Source organism: Maniola hyperantus, chromosome 15, assembly GCF_902806685.2.
Source record: "Maniola hyperantus chromosome 15, iAphHyp1.2, whole genome shotgun sequence".
Classification (NCBI taxonomy): domain Eukaryota; kingdom Metazoa; phylum Arthropoda; class Insecta; order Lepidoptera; family Nymphalidae; genus Maniola; species Maniola hyperantus.
In genome coordinates, this window is record NC_048550.1 from 2349675 (window position 1) to 2369391 (window position 19717).

Below are 19717 nucleotides of genomic sequence, written 5' to 3' on the forward strand. Positions count from 1 at the left end.
GCGCGTGCGAGACCTTCGTTATTTTATACAATCTAAAAGTTTCTCAGAAGTGTCTTCTTGTCCAAAATTCCTCAGTGCTTGAAGACCAGTCTTCGAACAGTGCGTGTTGCCAGTGATGACATATGGATCCGAGACATGGTCATAAGAAAGCTCAGAGTCACTCAGCGGGCGATGGAGAGAGCTATGCTTGGAGTTTCTCTACGTGATCAAATCAGAAATGAGGAGATCCGTAAGAGAACTAGAGTAACAGACATAGCTCAACGGGCTGCGAAGCTGAAGTGGCAATGGGCAGGGCACATAATTCGTACAACCGATAGACGTTTGGGTCCCAAGGTGCTGGAATGGTGACCTCGCACCGGAAGACGCGGCATTGGAAGACCCCCATTAGGGGGCATCAAAGTGTCGCAAGGAGCCTCTGTAGATTCAGGCGGCGCAAGACCGTGGCGTGTGGAAGTCCCTACAAGTGACCTATGTCTAGCAGTGGACGTCTATTGGTTGATGATGATGATGAAAAGTTTCTCTGTTGATTGTTTTCAATACTGGGAGGAACGTTTGTTTGGATCATGGTGGCTTTGGGAGATAACAGGTAATAAAGGTGTTAAAGTTTAAAAGTTTAAGAGTGTCTGACAGGGGGCTGCCACGACACTAAGTGTTTGGCAATGCTTGACGTGATTTCTAATACTATTTCGAAGAAAACATAAAACAAATTAGACTTTATATATTTTAGGGTATTTTTTTTTACACCTTTATTACCTGTTACCTCCCAAAGCCACCATGATACGCAGAGAAACTTTCAGCTTTTATAAAACAACGAAGGTCTGGCACGCGCTGGCTCTCTCTCTATCCATCTCATCCATTCCATCAACATACAACAGTGTTGAATGTTGATGTCCGTGATTTCGTCAACGTATATTAAGGTTTTTTAAATCTTGTGAGAACTATAATTTTCAGAGATTTTTAATACAAACTAGCCCTTTGACTGCGATATCACCAGATGGTAAGTGATGATGTGGTCTGAGATGGAAGTGGGCTAACTTGGAAGGGGTGTGGCAGTTTCATTAAACCCATGTCCCTAATCGGTTTCTACACGGTATACGGAACGCTAAATCGCTTTACTTTGCCGGTAGGATGATAACTAGCTACGGTCGACGCTTCCCAACAGACCAGACCAGAGACAATTTAGAAAATATAAGTTCTCAAATTACCCCTGCCGGGAATCGAACCCGGGACCTCCCGCTTGTAAGACCACATCAGCGCTCACCACTGCGCCCGGGAGGTCGTCGAAGAAAGTATTGCATACCTGTTTCCAGAATACTAGTTATCTGTGCATGTAGCCATGAGAAGGTAAGAGACTGACAGACACATGTTTGCGTTCATAATTTAACTATTTTACTTTTTGTGTCTTGTCTGGTGGGAGGCTTTGGCCATGGCTAGTTAGTTACCCACCTAGGTATGAACCATTCGACCATATCTCGTTTTTGACCGGAAACTACGAGTATAGTACGCGAAGGTCGTGATGACAATCGGGGTATGAGGTGGGGGACGCCTGGCACCTGCATGTCATGCTCTCTATCCCGCATCGGGTTAGCGTGGGGGATATGTGGGGGTGTGGGGCGTCCCCACCGATTGCCATCTCGATCTGTCGCGTACTATATGTATTGATCATCATTCATTTCACTGAACATCCTATAGGTACTATAGGTACTTATAAAATAAAAAATAATTTGTATTGTCATTTTAACTTTTCTTTTCATATTTCAAAAGGCATTTTTCTTTGGTAAATAGGTTACTAGGTATTTTTATTTTATAGTTGATTTTCTACATTTCTGGAATTTCGCGCTCAAGAGAGGCGTGAACTTATAAAAACACCACTTAGGCGCACCGCGCAGGACATGATTTTTGGAAATTATTAAAGTTCATCTCTTATGTTGACGCGGTAGTTTTCATTCTCGTTGAAGCCGAGGCTGTCCCAGAAAGTTTTGTGCCCGAAGTCTGCGCTGGACTTCATCTTCATGTTCTTAGGCCCAGCTATCTCGAGGTAGTCCAGTTCAGGTTGTCCCGGTTTGACTGTCAACCATTCGGGGCCGTTCCGTAGTTTTGGGACTCTGGGAACCAAATAAATTAGCACGGGTTAATGAACAGACAACTTTTAGGGTTCCGTACCTCAAAAGGAAAAACGGAACCCTTATAGGATCACTTTGTTGTCTGTCTGTCTGTCGGTTAGTCAAGAAACCTACAGGATACTTCCCGTTGACCTAGAATCATGAAATTTGGCAGGTAGGTAGGTCTTATAGCAGACATTCGGGGAAAAATCTGAAAACTGTGAATTTGTGGTTACATCACACAAAAAAAATTAAATTGTGGTCATGAACTAATAATAAGTATTTTCAATTTTCAAGTTATGATAACTATATCAAGTGGGGTATCATATGAAAGGTCTTCATTTGTGCATGCTAAAACAGATTTTTATTTATTTTTATGCATCATAGTTTTTGAATTATGGTGCAAAATGTCGAAAAAATACGACTGTAGTAGGAACCCTTGTTGCGCGATCCTGACTCGCACTTGGCCGGTTTTTACTGATGGATAATAGCAATGGCAACTGGCAAGAGACCAGACGGTATGTCTCTTGTCCCGTGGAAGCAAGGAAGGTCGCTTGTGTGGGATGCCACGTGTGTGGATACACTGGCGCTGTCACACGTAGGTACAGGCGAGCTCGGTGGCGGACGCAGCGGCGGCTACTAAGGAGGGAAAGGGCCAAGAGACGCAAATATGAGAAGAGAATATAGAAAATCTAAATATATAAAAGTAAAAGCTGACTGTTTGACTGATTGACTGACTGATCTATCAACGCATAGCTTAAACTACTGGATAGATAGGGCTGAAATTTAGCATGCAGATAGCTATTATGACGTAGGCATCTGCTAAGAAAGGATGTTTGAAAATTCAACCCCTAAGTAGGTCGATGAGGAAGGCAGAGGATCGTTTGTGGTGGGGCACTCTTGGAAAGGCCTATGTCCAGCAGTGGACGCAAACAGGCTGATTGATTGATTACATCGCGCACCTCCTATTGCTCCCACGTTTGCTCGCTATTTTTAATAAAAATAGCGAGCAAACGTGCAGGCGGGTCACCTGATGTTAAGTGATTACCGCCGCCAATGAACATAGCAGCATCAGAGAAGCCGCAAATAACTTGCATGCCTTTCAGGAATTTGTTGGTCCGCCCCATGATAACCCTTTTAGACCTTAATTGGACCTTAGTAGGGACTAGGGAGTCAAACCTACCCAGTGCTAGCGTAACTGTAAATCATATCAAGAAGCGCTTCTCTCATTTGTATATCTTCAGGCTTTATAGAGTTTGGCAGGTATTTGAGGACTAGCACAACATCATCTGCATGGCTGACACCTGAAATAATCGTACCTAGGTTCTTAAAAGTTAAGCTTCATAACTTATCTCTAAATATATAAAAGGAAAAGGTGACTGACTGACTGACTGACTGATCTATCGCACGCACAGCGCAAACTATTGGATGGATCGGGCTGAAATTTGGTATGCAGATAGCTATTATGACGTAGGCATCCGCTAAGAAAGGGTTTTTGAAAATTCAAACCTTAAGTGGGTGAAATAGGAGATTGAAATTTGTTTAGTCCACGCGGACAGAAGTCGCGAGCATAAGCTAGCTAGCTCTGTAGGTACGGAACTAATAAACGGGTAAAGTGAAGTAATTAGTAATTACACTTACCATAGTCGTTTTCATTTTTGGCCATTACATCGGAGCAGCTGTATTTCCAGCGGTATGAGAAGCGGTACACGTAGGTCGGTTCAAGGGACTTTTGCGCGTGAACTTGAGCTAGTTTTCCGACGTGTGCCGTAAACAAACGGTCTCCGAGGGCCTAAAGGAGAACAAGAAAATTCGCCAAAGTTGAAAACTTTCATAAAATCTGTTGAGTTTATCAATCATGAGTCAGTTCATTAAGAGGCTTAAAATAAATCATACCTATTGCATGGTGTATCTCTCTTTATATTGTGGTAAGTAAAAGTGAAAAAGTAATGCTATCTCTTGCGTACTTGAACAAGTTCTGCAAATGTCTCCTGTCCGACTGGTCTGCCCTTTAAGTACTCCTGTTTGATTTTTCCAGCGACAACGCCACGCTGGTCAAGAGGTAAAGTGTCGTTGTACTCGAAGATGAAGCTGGCCAGCTGTTCCCATCTTGATTCCAGTTCGGGTAAGATTTTCGGGTCTGCTTGGTAAGCTGTATAATATGGACATATTATTATTTACGATTAATTTAGCAGCCACTCAGAGGGCGATCGAGAAAGCTATGCTTGGAGTTTGTCTACGTGATCAAATAAGAAATGAGGAGATTCGTAGAAGAAACAGTGGTACAGTGGATTGTTGTTAAAAATGTGTTGAGTTGAATTGGTACCTGGGTGGGAGACATTTCAGAAGAGGAAGAGTCTGTTCTGGTCATCTTTGACATTATCTAAATATATAAAAGCGAAAGACCACTCACTCACTCACACACTGACTGACGGCCTAATCACAAAATGTCAGGAACTATAATGCCTACACACTTGAAATTAGGAAGGTAGGTTCTTTCTGATCTTCTGTTCTGATCTCATGAGAAACCAGAAATTTTACGCGGAAGAAGTCGCGGGCAACTGCTAGTTTATAAATACATTGTTAAATGAAAAGTCTGCGAAAGCCTTAATTTTAGCGAATAATTATGAACCCAAATATAGTGGTATCATAGCCATATGGCCATTACTCCGTGGAAAAAGATGTTGGATATTTAGGGTATTAGGCAGACGCAAATTTTAGAGATGACTCGGTGTCCAAACGCTGCGCTGGTCTAATTTAAGTACTGGAAACATGTTAAGTCAAAGGAAAAGTATAAATAGACTTCCTCGTACCTGCAGCAGGATATAATCCTTCTTCAGAAGTCACAGAGGTGATGAGCGGTACTGGCAGCATGTCACCAGCTTGACTCGCGATGTAAGGGTACTGAGTGAGGAACAGATTCTTTGTGCCTGGAGCTTCCGTTGTTGGCGTGAATATGGTGAACCAGTTGACTGTCCAGTCCTAAAATGTTTGCTTAATTATAGGGAGCTCAAAATGAACAAATGAACAGCCATAACGGTTAACTGAGTGAATCACTGACTGACTGATCTATCCACGCACAACTACTGGACGGATCAGGGTGAAATTTAGCATGCAGATAGCTATTATGACGTAGACATCCACTAAGAATTAAGAAGGGTATTTTGAAAATTCAACCCCTAAGGGGGTAAAATAGGGGATCGAAATTTGTGTAGTCCACGTGGACAAAGTCGCGGGCATAAGCTAGTGTGGAATAAAATACGAAGAAAATAAATTTTTTGAGGTAAAATAAAGCATTTTGTGCTAATTATTTTTGGTCGTGATATAAAGAGAGGAAAATATTGCTGCCAATTTGGATAATCGGATTTTCATAAATTTGCCGATTCGGATAACCGAGTTTGTACTTTAGTTCTAAAAATACCTACTGCCTTAGAAATTGTGCGGATCATAAATTCCAAATTTCTAACAAAGTTCACAAAAAATAAATAACAACAACAAACAAAAAAGATTATGTTCATTAATTTCATTTTAAATGCTAATATTTAGTAAGTATTACGTAAAAGACGAATTAAAAAAGCTGGTTGAGTGCGAGTCAGACTCGCACACGAACTCGAACCAGAAATAACACTGTTTTTATTTTCATAGTGGCCATTTTAATTTTTTTAGCATTCAATACAATTTAATTTATTTGCTTTTTGTATTTATTATTTAAACTAAAATGCTGTGATAGCCTAGTGGTTAGAACGTCCGTTTTCTAATCGGAGGTCGGGGGTTCGATCCCGGGCACGCACCTCTAACTTTTCGGAGTTATGTGCGTTTTAACTATCACTTGCTTTAACGGTGAAGGCAAAGGTTCTCCATAATGTTCTCAAAGGTGTGTGAAGTCTAATAATCCACACATGGCCAGCGTGGTAGACTATGGCCAAAACCCGCCTCACTCTGAGAGGAGACCCGTGCTCTGTAGTGAGTATTAGAACGTGATATATTTGTATGTAAACTCATTACATCTAAAGTGAAGAAAGAATAAAATAGCGTTCTATATTTGTAAGTCTGTCACTTGTGAGTTGTCGTTATCGTTGGAAAAAGTAATGTCTTTCTGTTAATATAATAAATTATATTTTATGTATTTATCAAGATTGAATTTATTGGGCGATCCACCTCCTGATCATAAATAGGTTATGGGCCTTCACATCTAAAACTAGAAGCTCTGAAAATTCAATCATGGTAGAAAGACATGAGTCTAATTCAGGTTTGTGCGGCCACATAGAAAAGTTGCGAGGCTCAGAAAACTTTGCCTATTGGAAATTTAAGGTAAAGAACTATCTTGAATTGAAAGGCTGGTGGTGGGTCGTAGCGAATGAAGGTCAAGCGAGTACACAAACGAAAGAAGTGGACACAAAAGTAAGAGCAACACTTTGTCTTTTACTTGAACCCGATTGCTTCACGCATGTTTATAGAGCAAGGACTGCAAAAGAGGTCTGGGATTGCCTATGTAAAGCTTATGAAGACAAGGGATGGGGAAGACGTATTACGTTACAACGGAAACTCTGGCAATGTAAACTTGAGAACTTCGAGTCTATGGAGAAGTACATCTCGGAAATAATGTTTTTGTCTAATCAGTTGTATGATATCGATGCTCCAATTGATGATGACTGGATAGTGTCTATTATGCTGAGCGGGTTGAGTGAAGTATATAATCCTCTTATAATGGCTGTAGACAACAGTGGACAAAAACTGACTCTTGAGCAAATTAAAACTAAATTGATACAAGAGGCGAATAGACAACGAGATGAGTCAAGTGGAAATACATCGTCGAATGTTTTGATGGCGAACAAATCGGGCACGATTTCCCAAAAATCGAAATCGAATAGGTGTTCGAAGGTAAATAAGTCGAAAGTTTTTAAATGTTTTAAGTGTCATGAACCAGGCCATAAAGCATCAGAATGCAATGAAAAGAAGCAAATTAGAACTGTAAATAATTTTGCGTCGATTTGCATGACTACAGTAGACAAGAAGCCATTTAAGACGAAGAGTTGGTACATTGACAGTGGATGTTCAAACCATATGACCCACGATTTAAATAATTTATCCAATTATCAAAAGCAGGCGGATAAGAAAATAAGAGTGGCAAATGGGGAAGAATTATCAATCCAAGGTAAAGGGAGTGCTAATGTTAAGATTAATGCAAATACAGAACTTGCATTGGATAATGTTTTGCATGTTCCCGAATTGTCCATGAATTTAATCTCTGTGAGCAAGCTAGCTGAAAAAGATTATGTTGTGAATTTTAACAAAAAAGGTTGTATCATAACGAAAGAGGATAAACAAATTGTCAAATGTCAGGATGTTGGTGGAATTTTCGAATTAAAAGAAAATCAAAACTTGTCATTGAACGTGACATTGTCAAGTCAAAATTTATCGAATCTTTGGCATAGAAGGTTAGCACATTTGAGTAAAAAATATATGGATAAGTTAAAAAACCTAGTCAATGGAATTGAATTTAAACAAAATGATTTGATCGAACCATGTATCCCATGCATTGAAGGTAAGACGTGTAAGAGTCCTTTTAAGAACAAAGGTACTAGAGCACGGGATATCTTGGAAATAGTGCATAGCGATATTTGCGGTCCGATGGAAGAGCCGTCGTTCAGTGGTTCGAGATACATGTTACTGTTTATCGATGACTTTTCTCGGAAAACACATGTATATTTTCTGCAGCATAAAAGTCAAACTTTTGAGAAATTTCGCGAATATAAGGCGGAAGTAGAGAAAGAGATGAACAAATCAATTAAATGTTTGAGGACTGACAATGGGTCTGAGTACTGTAATCGATTATTTGATAAATTTTTAAAGTCTGAAGGTATTAAGCACCAGACGACGGTCCCGTACACACCTGAGCAAAATGGTGTTGCTGAGAGGGCAAATAGGTCGATTATAGAAAAGGCAAGAGCATTATTATGCGAAGCTAATTTAAATAAGAAGTATTGGGCGGAAGCTGTAAATACTGTTGTATATTTAAAAAATAGAAGTCCTACTAAGGCTGTAACAGATAGTGTTCCGGAGGAGTTATGGACAGGAAAGAAAGTTGATCTAAGTCATCTTAAGGTGTTCGGTTGTTTAGCTTACGGATTGAAACCGAAACAAAAGAGACAAAAATTGGACAGTAAAACAGTACCTACGATTTTTGTTGGATATCCTAATAACACTAAGGGTTATCGGTTGATGGATCCAAAGACAAGTACCGTTCATGTATATAGAGATGTTAAATTTTTAGAGAATACTTTTCCTGGTGATAGCGATAATATAGTAACAAAGGACACAGTTGTTCCTATATATCTGGACGAGGGACAAAAAGAGTCTGTGCCAAGAGAGAATCCTAAAGAGGATGATAATAAGGACGATAAAGTTGATACCATTGTTGAGACAGTTGATAATAACAATGAAACTGAAAACAATGAAGAAATGGTTGATATGCAAGACGAGACCAAAAACGTTGTGGAAAGGGTTGAACCACGTTATAATCTTAGATCACGTAAGCAACCAGATGTAAATAATTGTATATGTAATGCCATTGCAGATATTAACGGCGATCCTTTAACAATTGAGGAGGCTTTAACGAGACCAGATGGGGATTTATGGCAAAAAGCTATAAATGATGAAATTCGGTCACTAAAAGAAAATAAAACATGGGAATTAGTTCAATTACCAAAGGACAAAAAGCCAATACATTGCAAGTGGGTATTCAAAATTAAAAAAGATTGCGATGGAAAGATCGTAAAATATAAGGCTAGACTAGTAGCGAAAGGCTTTACACAGGTACGTGGTGTAGATTATAACGAAACATATTCACCTGTAGTTCGAAGCTCCACTTTGCGGCTGTTGTTCTCACTAGCTGCTGAATACGATTGGTATATTGATCAATGGGATGTAAATACTGCGTTTTTGTATGGTAAGTTAAAGGAGGATATTTACATGCTCCAGCCGAAAGGTGCAGTTGTCAAAGGTCAAGAAACCATGGTATGTAAATTGCAAAGGTCCTTGTATGGCCTGAAGCAAGCTTCGAATGCGTGGTTTAACGAATTAGATAGGACAATGTTAGATTTAGGTTTTGTACAGTCGAAAATAGAGCCATGTATGTATAGTAAAAACTCGGGTAACAATAAAAGAATTATTGTTGTAATATATGTAGATGATATATTTGTTTTCGGAAATAGTAAAGAGGAGAAGCACAATTTAAAAACAGGTCTTCTCGATAAGTTTAAGCTAAAAGATTTAGGTCCGGCTAGGCATGTTTTAGGAATGCGACTGAGAAGGGAAAATGGTGCAATATTTCTCGATCAGGAACAGTACATTCTGAATGTTTTGGATGAATTTGGGTTATCAGATTGTAAGCCTGCAGCAACTCCAATGGAGGTTGGGCTTAAGCTAGAAAAGGCGTCAGAGTCAGATACGAGTCATTTGCCGTACCAAAATCTGATAGGGTGTCTAAATTATTTAGCAGTTAATACAAGACCTGATATTGCACATGCTTTGAGTGTTTTGTCGCAATTTAATTCTGCTCATAATGAATTACACTACAAAGCTGCCCAAAGAGTACTGCGTTACTTGAAAGGAACGTCTAAACTTTGTTTAAAGTTTGAAAAGTCTGATAAAGTTACTTTACGTGGTTATGTAGATGCAGACTGGGGCGGTGCATATGACAGGAAGTCGTTTACTGGTTTAATTTTTAAACTAGGTCGTAATTTAATAACATGGGAGAGTAGAAAACAGCAATGCGTTTCATTGTCTTCTACAGAATCTGAATATGTAGGTCTATGTCAGGCGTCTAAGGAGGCGGTATATCTACGTAATTTGCTAGGTGAGTTCCTCTTAGTAAATGATGATTGTTTAATTAGTCCCGTTGTGGTGTATAATGACAATCAATCTTGTCATAAAATTGCAAATAATAAAATGAATCACAACAGAACTAAGCATATTGATATCAAGTATCATTATATAAGAGAGGCTATAGCAAATAATTTAGTAAAGATTGAATATATGCCAACTGAAAAAATGGTGGCAGATATTTTAACAAAATGTTTACATGGTCCTAAAATGAAACATTTTTTATCAGAATTATGTCTGAAGAAGATATTTGATTAAGGGGGCATAGGGCATAATATTGTACCTAATAGGAATATTGTGTGTTTGCCGTAGAACTAGTTTATAGTTATTTTATTTTTATAATCAAATATTTTCTAGAGTTTTATTTAATCTTATTGATTGATAGAAAATTGTAAAGGCGTGTTTATATTACAATGTAATAGGTTAAGGGCGCGATGTAAGGGCGTGTTTATATTACACTGTAATAAGTTAAGGGCACACTATGTTGTTTGCGATGTAATGGTTTAAGGGCGCGTATTAGAACGTGATATATTTGTATGTAAACTCATTACATCTAAAGTGAAGAAAGAATAAAATAGCGTTCTATATTTGTAAGTCTGTCACTTGTGAGTTGTCGTTATCGTTGGAAAAAGTAATGTCTTTCTGTTAATATAATAAATTATATTTTATGTATTTATCAAGATTGAATTTATTGGGCGATCCACCTCCTGATCATAAATAGTGAGCCGGTAATGGGTTGATCATGATAATGATTATTAATTATTATTTGTTGTTGTAGCGGTATTAGAAATAAAACACTTTGTGAAAATTTCAACTCTCTACCTACTGTTCATGAGATATAGCCCGCTGACCGACAGACAGACAGACGGATAGACGGACAGCGGAGGCTTAGTAATAGGCTTAGTAAGTTGGCACCCTCCGGGTACGGAACCCTAAAAATATAAAACCTACAAACATCTGCACTTGAGCGTTGACTATAACTTCTCCTGGTCTGGTCTCCAGGCACTCGGCCATATCGCGAGTATTGGCGGTGGAACAACCGACAATTGCGGCAAGAGCTTTGGCCTTTTCCACAGGTTTAATGGCATGTGTCCACGATGAAAACGCTGAACCGCTGAACGCAATTCCTCGGTGGAATGTATCTGGGAAGTTCACAAACGGATTTAAAAAGTGGATATATTCTGACACGCATACAACGTGGATCAGCGAGATAAAAAGTCGCTTATGTCACTCTCCGGGTCTTTATCTATACTCATGCAAAAATTACGTCAAGTCATTGCATCGTTGCGACGTGATTAAAGGACAAACCGTCAAACCAATAAACCAACAAACACTTTTCCGCATTTATAATAAGGGTACTAATAACTTCTAATTTTTTTTTTCGAGTTTGCTATTTGACATGCGTGATGCGAGTTCAGCTGGTAGGTACTCTGATTTCCATGATAAAAGTTGGAGCAGTAGAGCATTTAAGTCTGACTAGCTTATTTCTGGTCTTACAAGCAGATGAGGTGGGGTGAGTTGAGTGAGAGTGAGGTGAGTTGAGCAGGTGAGTTGAGTGAGGTGAGTGGGTGAGTTATATCCTTGTGAAGAATAGAATAGAATAGAATAGAATGTTTTTTTATTCATGTAAACTTTTTAAAAGTGCTTATGAATAGTCAGGTTTAATTTACCACTGGTTCGGAATGCCGTTCCTACCGAGAAGAACCAGCAAGAAACTCGGCGGTTGCTCTTTTTAATTGTTTAATTTACAATGTTATTATACCGTACTATACAAGCCATTTTTTGTCTAGTTTGCCTATCATGGAGATCACTGTTTTTTTTGTAACTGTGAATGTTTTGTCGTACAAAAATTATATTATTGTAAATATATTGGGAAGCTACTGTAAGAATACCTATTTCCTTAAATATCTCTCGTAGGGAATCGCGCGGTTTTAAATTATAAATTGCACGTATTGCCCTTTTTTGTAATACGAATATTTTCCCAATATCTGCCGCTTTACCCCACAGCAAGACTCCGTAAGACATAATACTGTGGAAATAGGCAAAATACACAATTTTTGCAGTTTCCACGTCAGTTACCTGTCGAATCTTTCTAACAGCATAAGCAGCAGAGCTGAGTTTACCAGCAAGTGTTGATATATGGGCGTTCCATTGAAGCTTTGCATCTAACGTGATTCCCAGGAACACGGTGCTCTCCGCTCTGTAGTGAAGCTGTGGTAGCGTAGTGGTTAGGACGTCCGCCTTCTAATCGGAGGTCGGGGGTTCGACCCCGGACACGCACCTCTAACTTTTCGGAGGTATGTAAAGAAAAACATCGCGAGGAAACCTGCATGTCTGAGAGTTCGCCATAATGATCTCAAAGGTGTTTGAAGTCTACCAATCCGCACATGGCCAACGTGGTAGACTATGCCCAAACCGCTCTGTAGTGAGCCGGCGATGGGTTGATCATGATGATGATGATGATATCCTTGTTTTCTTTTTAAATATGACCTTTAAGACAGTAGAGAAATAACTAAAATTTTGATACCTCTTGAAAGTGGTGACAGATAATGGTAGTGCACACTTGCAGCACCAGCTGAAGAGCCCGTAAGGGTAATGCTGTCAGGGTTGCCGCCAAACTTGATGATGTTATCCCGAACCCACTTCAAGGCGAAGGACTGATCCTTTAGACCAGCATTGCCTGGTATCTGATCGTCACCTGTGCTTAGGAAACCTGTAAAACAATGATATGTTTACGTCTTTGAAGCAGCGATTCCAAAAGTGATATTTTTTCACCTAAAAAGCGAGCAAACAGGCATTTGCAGCACCAGAGATATCCAAAACGCGTTGCCAGGTTTTAAGGAAGTCATTTACTCACCCAATAAAATAATAACCTCATAGCAAAGTTTAGTTGGTGGTTGGTTATTTGTGACATTAAAAACAGGTTGTGTTTCTCCGCAGATCCCATGTATTTTGACAAGGATGGTTACCTTAATCCAATATTTTTTTGTAGAATCAACTCAGCAGCAGTAAAATGAACTTACCTAGTGGTCCCAAACGATAGTTTAGTGTGACGTAGACTACATCTCTATCCATCATGTGGACACCATCATACAGTCCTCCAGCTCCATACATGAAGGCTCCACCGTGGATGAAGATTACCACTGGTAACAGGGCATCAGCTTTTGGTTTTGGTGTGTGGATGTTTACGAAAAGACAGTCTTCGCTGCCTGAAAAAACAAGTAAACTAGATGGTTTGGAACATTCCTAGCTTTAGTTTTAAGTTCGCGCAGTAAATTATCACCACTAACAGCCTCAAACTCAGAGTCGCTTAATCGTTACTTAAGTTTAGTTAAAACGAGACAGAGCTACATCTCTCACATAAATCTGTCTCGTTTTAACTCAATCTTATGTGTGCGGCTGTACAACTTACAAATCCAACAACTGACTATCAAAAAGAGTAATTTATTACCATAGACTAATATTTATTACTTATTTTGAATAAACTATTTGAATTTTGAATTTTGACAGCGAACGTTAGTTGAATGCGTTGAATGCATGTTGAATGCAATGGTTGCAATGTTGGACCAAGGTATTTCTTCTGTAACGCAAGTATTTTGGAAGACCTTTTTCTTCCTAAGAAGTAGAAGTTATTTCAAACTGAGATGATTGCTTATTTTTAGCTGGGTGTGAACGTATAGAAAATTTATGAATTAGGAATTATGAGAAGTTACCTACCTATGATTTCGTCTTTGTCGGGATTGTACTGAAGACAGGGAGAGAGAACTCTTGTGGCGTCCCATTCTCCTGGCCAGGGCTTTGCGGCTTGTGGCTCCTAGAAAAAACAGCTTGCCTTATACCTGAGTTACTAGAAGTTGTACTTTATCAGTGAGCATTCAGCAGTACGCGACAGGTCGACTTGTGTAAGAGGCAGGAGACGCCCCGCACACCCGTACGTCTCCCGCGCTATCCCGCACCGGGTTAGCGCGAGGGCTGTGCGGGTGTGCGAGGCGTCCCCACCCCGATTGCTATCTCGACCTGTTGCGTACTTCATATCTATCTTGGGACTTTTCAGACAAAATTTTTGGAGTTCTCCTTGTAAAGAACATAAAAATATATAAGTTAGGGAATGTTAATAGATATTTTTATGCTATTATTTACCACATTGTATTTAGATAAAAGCAGATAACAAAAAACATGATCAAAAACTTTTGAGGTAGTAGATATAACGTGATATTATTTATAGTTTATCAGTAAACAATTGTATCTAATTAAATATAGCTACTTAATGTAAATGAACTCGTTTCTCTAATAATATTATAACTTATCGTATTGATCCCACATCACCTTCAACAATTTTATCACATTTGATAAATAAAACCGGCCCAGTGCAAGTCAGGCTCGCGCAACGAGGAATCCGTACTACAGTCGTATTTTTTCCACATTTTACACGATAATTCAAAAACTATGATGCATAAAAATAAATAAAAATCTGTTTTTGAATGCACAGGTGAAGACCTTTCATATAATAATAATATAATATAATAATACCCCACTTGATATAGTTATCTTACTTCGAAAATTTAAAATACTAATTATTAGTTCATGACCAAAATTTAATTTTTTTTGTGTGATGTAAATAGTCCAAAATTACACATGTCATCAATTCAAAGTGAATTATTATTATAAAGTGTTATTTTAAGCCACTTTTAAGCATGTAAACGACGGTGGTTAACCCACCATAACTTACTCGGAATCTATATTTTCCAATCGGCGGCCGTGCGTAGGGTACTCCCAAAAAACTTGCAAAACGTCTGCCATTTGTCGAAACTCTCCAGGCTCCCTGTATAATACCGTTGGCCACCCGCACTTTGGGACCTTGGGTCGCACTTTGACTTCTTACTATGGCAACTAACAGAAAAAATGAAAACAGTTTCAAAAACGCCATCTTTAAATGAAGACCTGTGTGCATACGCTGGTCCCTGGTGCCAGATTGAACTACAACTAAGCTGGTGCCGTTTATAATCTCTGTGGCACTTAGTTATATTATCAGTACCATTATCAGTACCCTTATTATAAATGCGAAAGTGTGTTTGTTTGTTGGTTTGTCCTTCAATCACGTCGCAACGGTGCAACGAATTGACGTGATTTTTTGCATGGGTATAGATAAGGACCTGGAGGAGTGACATAGGCCAAAATACCCGGGTATACGGAACGGTACGGACGGTCAAAGTTTAACAATAACCATAACGTAAGTAACAATAACCTGCTGTCATGCAACTGAACCTAAGAGAGAAACGAGTTTCTCAATCCAAAGATTTCGACAAATCATTCTTGGATAAATTCCATAGTGACATGATAATTTACTTTCAGATTAGGAGGACATCTGCAACTGACAAAAATATCTATTTGCTTATCAAGTAGTCGTTTGAACGTGTGCCAGATATGACATCGAGTGTAGATAGATACTTTTATCGTTCATCGGCAAATGTGAAACTGTGTTTGTTTGTTGGTTTGTCCTGCAATCACGCCAAAACGGAGCAACGAATTGGCATGATTTTTTGTATGGGTAGATATACTTAATTAAAATCTGGAGAGTGACTTTTTATCCCAGAAAATCAATGAACTTCCACGGGATTTAAAAAAAAACCTAAATCCACGCAAACGAAGTCGTGAAGCCTATGCCACTCTCCAGGTCTTTATCTATACCCATGCAAAAAATCACGTCAATCCGTTGCAACGTTGCGACGTGATTGAAGGACAAACCAACAAACCAACAAACAAACACACTTTCGCATTTATAATAAGGGTACTGATTTATCAATCGATAATTTTATTCATAGTCTTACAAATGATCATCATGATCAACCCATCGCCGGCTCACTACAGAGCACGGGTCTCCTCTCAGAGTGAGAAGGGTTTTGGCCATAGTCTACCACGCTTGTCAAGTGCGGATTGGCAGACTAGATAATTATAGATAATCTGCATCGATTTTAATTTTTGATTTTGTAATTGTTTCCGTTACTTTTTTTTTCTGTTGTTTCTGTGTTATTTTATTTGTTGTTGTTTCTGTTGTCTTATTTTTGTTGTTTCTGTTACTTTGTTGTAAACTGCTAAAGATACCACGAAAAAAAAATTAAAATGTGTTCATCAACGTAAGATATCTGCTTTCCAACTTAAGGAGGCAAAGTTACGCAACGAAATATAACTTGTTGCTAACTTAGTCCCAGCAAGTTGTAAACAAAACAAGATTAGCATAAGGCACGTAGGGGCAAACTATCAAACTTATTCATAACAATTAACAATAATAACATTATAACAACAGGCAAGTTAATATTCTCGTACGTAACTATAGGTCAACGAATCCTAAATCTTAATTTTATGTAGGTACACCATAATAATTAATTATTATGTACGCTTTCGTCCTATTAGATATTATGTTACCGTACGCAGCAGAAAGTAATGTACATCGGCCTTTAGAATGACATTTCGGCTTTGTAGAGCGTTGTCTCTGTCTATGTTATAGAGTCTCAATAGCTCAACTGGTAAAGGAGTGGACTGAAAACCGAAAGGTCGACGGATCAAACCCTGCCCGTTGCACTATTAATTGTTGTACCTACTTCTAGCACAAGCCTGACGCTTAGTTGGTGAGGAAAGGGGAATATTAGTCATTTAACATGGCTAATATTCTTTTTTAAAAAATGTTAGGTATATAATGATGTAGCCAACATAGCCAGTTGATGGTATAGCGACCAGCTTTGTGTAAGTCTACTTGACCTAACTCAGGCGTATCTAATTGCCCAGCCTAGTTTCAAACTAGAACAAAAGTAGTGTTTACAGTTTACTCCTTTAATGAGCTAGGTATAACCGGTTTTCGATCACATCTTCGTCCATGTGAATCTAGATTTAAGCTGATACCCGCGACTTCATCCGCGTGGATTTACGTTTTTCAAAATCCCGCGGGAACTCTTTATTTTCCAGGATAAAAAGTAGCCTATCTCCATTCCAAATTTTAGCCAAATCCGTCCAGTAGTTTTTGCGTGAAGGAGTAACAAACATACACACACACACACACATACAAGCTTTTGCCTTTATAATATTATTCGGGATTGTGTAACTAGCTGATGCCCGCGACTTGCCCGCGTTAATTTAGGTATTTTCCAGGACAAAAGTAGCCTACCCGTCCCTGAGACGAAAGATATCTCTGTACCAAATGTCATAAAAACATATAAAGGCATAACTCTTTAATAATCCTATGGCATCACCACAATTTAAGATATATGCAATTCCTTACAGCATCAGGGCTGAGGAGTGTAAGAGCCTGTTAATAAAAGATATAAAAAAAAGGGCTGAGGAGCTGGGTCCTTGAGTTCAAAAAGTCTTTACTTAGTAGGTACCTCCAGTACACAACAAACCTATGTTCAGCGATGGACGTCTATGGATATCAGCGAAATAAAAAAGTCGTTTTACTGAATGACGTAAGATTGAGACGACGATGATGATCACAACACGAATGTTAATAATATTGTCTTTTTAAATGCCGTCGCAAGAGTTTCTTAACTCAAAGTGAAATCTTAGATCCCTCAGGATAATCTGCTTATAACAAAAAGAAAGTAATTCCAAGCCAATTCCAAAGTACACGCACCGTGAAAGATATTCAATTTGACTGTAACAATAAAACAAAGAGATCCACGCAATGTATAGAGAGGGAATTGCACTTTTCTTTAGTTCAAAATTGACTCCACGCTTCAGCGAGACGAGCCTATTTTTAACCGACTTCAAAAAAGGAGGAGGTTCTCAATTCGTCGGAATCTTTTTTTTATTGGCATGAGCCGCGAGATTGAATTTTCCTCAGACCAATGATTACGGCATTTTCAATATTGATACAAGTTACATCACATCGGGAATGTCATACAAAGGCGTGCCCATATAAGGATCGTCCATAGAGGTCACTTCAGCGCTGTAGAAATAGTATCTACTTATTTAAGATTTTACATCCCACCGACTTTGATGGAATTAATTCGAGCGTCGAAACACAATAGCGTGTGAGTAAAATGGACGAAAAAATCAACGCAGCTCAAACTACTGGACAGATCGGGCTGCCTTGTTTTAAAGCTCAAGTTTGTCTACACAACTACAGCCAGCGCTCCAAGCGTAAACGTAGCGAAATTAAAGTCATTGGGATTGAATTTTTGACTTCAATTCAAGGTTTTTTAGGTCCATTTTACTCGTCGGTGTTTCGACTCTCGAATTCTAGCAACGTTGGTGAGACGTAAAATCTTATACTAAGCGTACTGAACCCTGAAAACATTACACACCTTTTTAGGCTTTTAAATAAGTTGCCAATTGACTCTTTTTGTGGCATATAAGTCTCTTTTATCCACAGCTTTTACCATCTGAAATATATCTTTGCGAAAAAAAGTAATTTGACCGTATTATCACACCTCACACCTTTGACCTTCTCGTTTCGTTTTCATTACGTTAGCCTTTTTGCTGTCTGGTTTTATACCTCATTTTTAAAAACCGAGGAAACATCTCTTCTCCAAATAAATCTATATATATATAAAAGGAAAAGGTGACTGACTGACTGACCTGACTGACTGATCTATCAACGCAGAGCTCAAACTACTGGACGGAACGGGCTGAAGTTTGGCATAAAGATAGATATTATGACGTCAGCATCAGCTAAGAAATGATTTTGAAGGATAGGGGTTTGAAATTTGTGTAGTCCACGCGGACGAAGTCGCGAGCATAAGCCAGTCAGATATAAAACAAAGTAGCAATCAAAACATAATATTATAGTGATGCCTTCTTTTTGGGAGGTCGGGAGTTCGATCCCGGGCACACACATTTTTTTGGGTTTCTGTACCTCAAAAGGAAAAAAAGGAACCCTTATAGGGGCACTTTGTTGTCTGTCTGTCTGTCTGTCTGTCCATCTGTCCGTGGTCTGTCAAGAAAACCTATAGGCTGCGTTGCGTATACTTCCCGTTGACCTAGAATCATGTTTGGTAGGTAGGCAGGTCTTATAGCACAAGTAAAGGAATAAATCCACAAATCGTTAATTTGTGGGGTATCATGAAAGGTCTTCATTTGTACATTCTAAAACAGATTTTTATTTATTTTTATGTATAATAGTTTTTGATTTATTGTACAAAATGTCGAAAATACATACAGACAGCCAACAAAGTGATCCTATAAGGGTTCCTTTTTCCTTTTGAGGTACGGTCCTAAAAATACAACCCAAAATCAAGTTTCTGTATACTTTGTGCTACCCGTGTGAAGGGGTCAGGTCGTTAACTAATTAATGATCTTTTTTGACAAATTTCGCCATTGAATCGAAGTTTGATTGGAATCGATATAAAGTAAATGGCGATGGTGAAACTTTTCCGACCCTTTGCCTGCGCGAAGTGCTTGAGTGGCGCCATTAAAACTTTTTACATTCATTTTCATCAAATGAAGCGTAATATATGAAATAGCCGTGATAGCCTAGTGGTTAAGATGTCGGTGTTCTATTCGCGAGATCAGGGGTTCTTGTTTAGGGTTCCGTACCGCACAAGGAAAAACGGAACCCTTATAGGATCACTTTGCTGTATGTCTGTCTGTCTGTCTGTCTCTTTGTCTCTCTGTCTGTCTGTTTGCATGTTTGTCCGTCTATCAAGTTATCTACAGGGTACTTCCCGTTAACTTAGAATCATGAAATTTGGCAGGTAGGTAGGACTTATAGCTGATATAAGGGGGAAAATCTGAAAACC

General features: G+C 38.8%; 1 protein-coding gene across 1 annotated transcript; it reads right to left on the bottom strand.

Annotated features, from left to right (window-relative positions):
- Nucleotides 1-1741: 1741 nt before the first annotated feature.
- LOC117989250 (venom carboxylesterase-6-like) lies at nucleotides 1742-14944 on the bottom strand. The gene is made up of 10 exons (XM_034976595.2): nucleotides 14716-14944; nucleotides 13704-13800; nucleotides 13010-13195; nucleotides 12514-12699; nucleotides 10938-11128; nucleotides 4916-5084; nucleotides 4070-4254; nucleotides 3744-3894; nucleotides 3286-3406; nucleotides 1742-2105 (listed from the first exon to the last, which is right to left on the bottom strand). Exons 1-10 carry the CDS (start codon nucleotides 14935-14937, stop codon nucleotides 1910-1912), a joined length of 1704 nt encoding a protein of 567 aa, XP_034832486.2. The 5' UTR covers nucleotides 14938-14944; the 3' UTR covers nucleotides 1742-1909.
- Between the last annotated feature and the right edge of the window lie 4773 nt (nucleotides 14945-19717).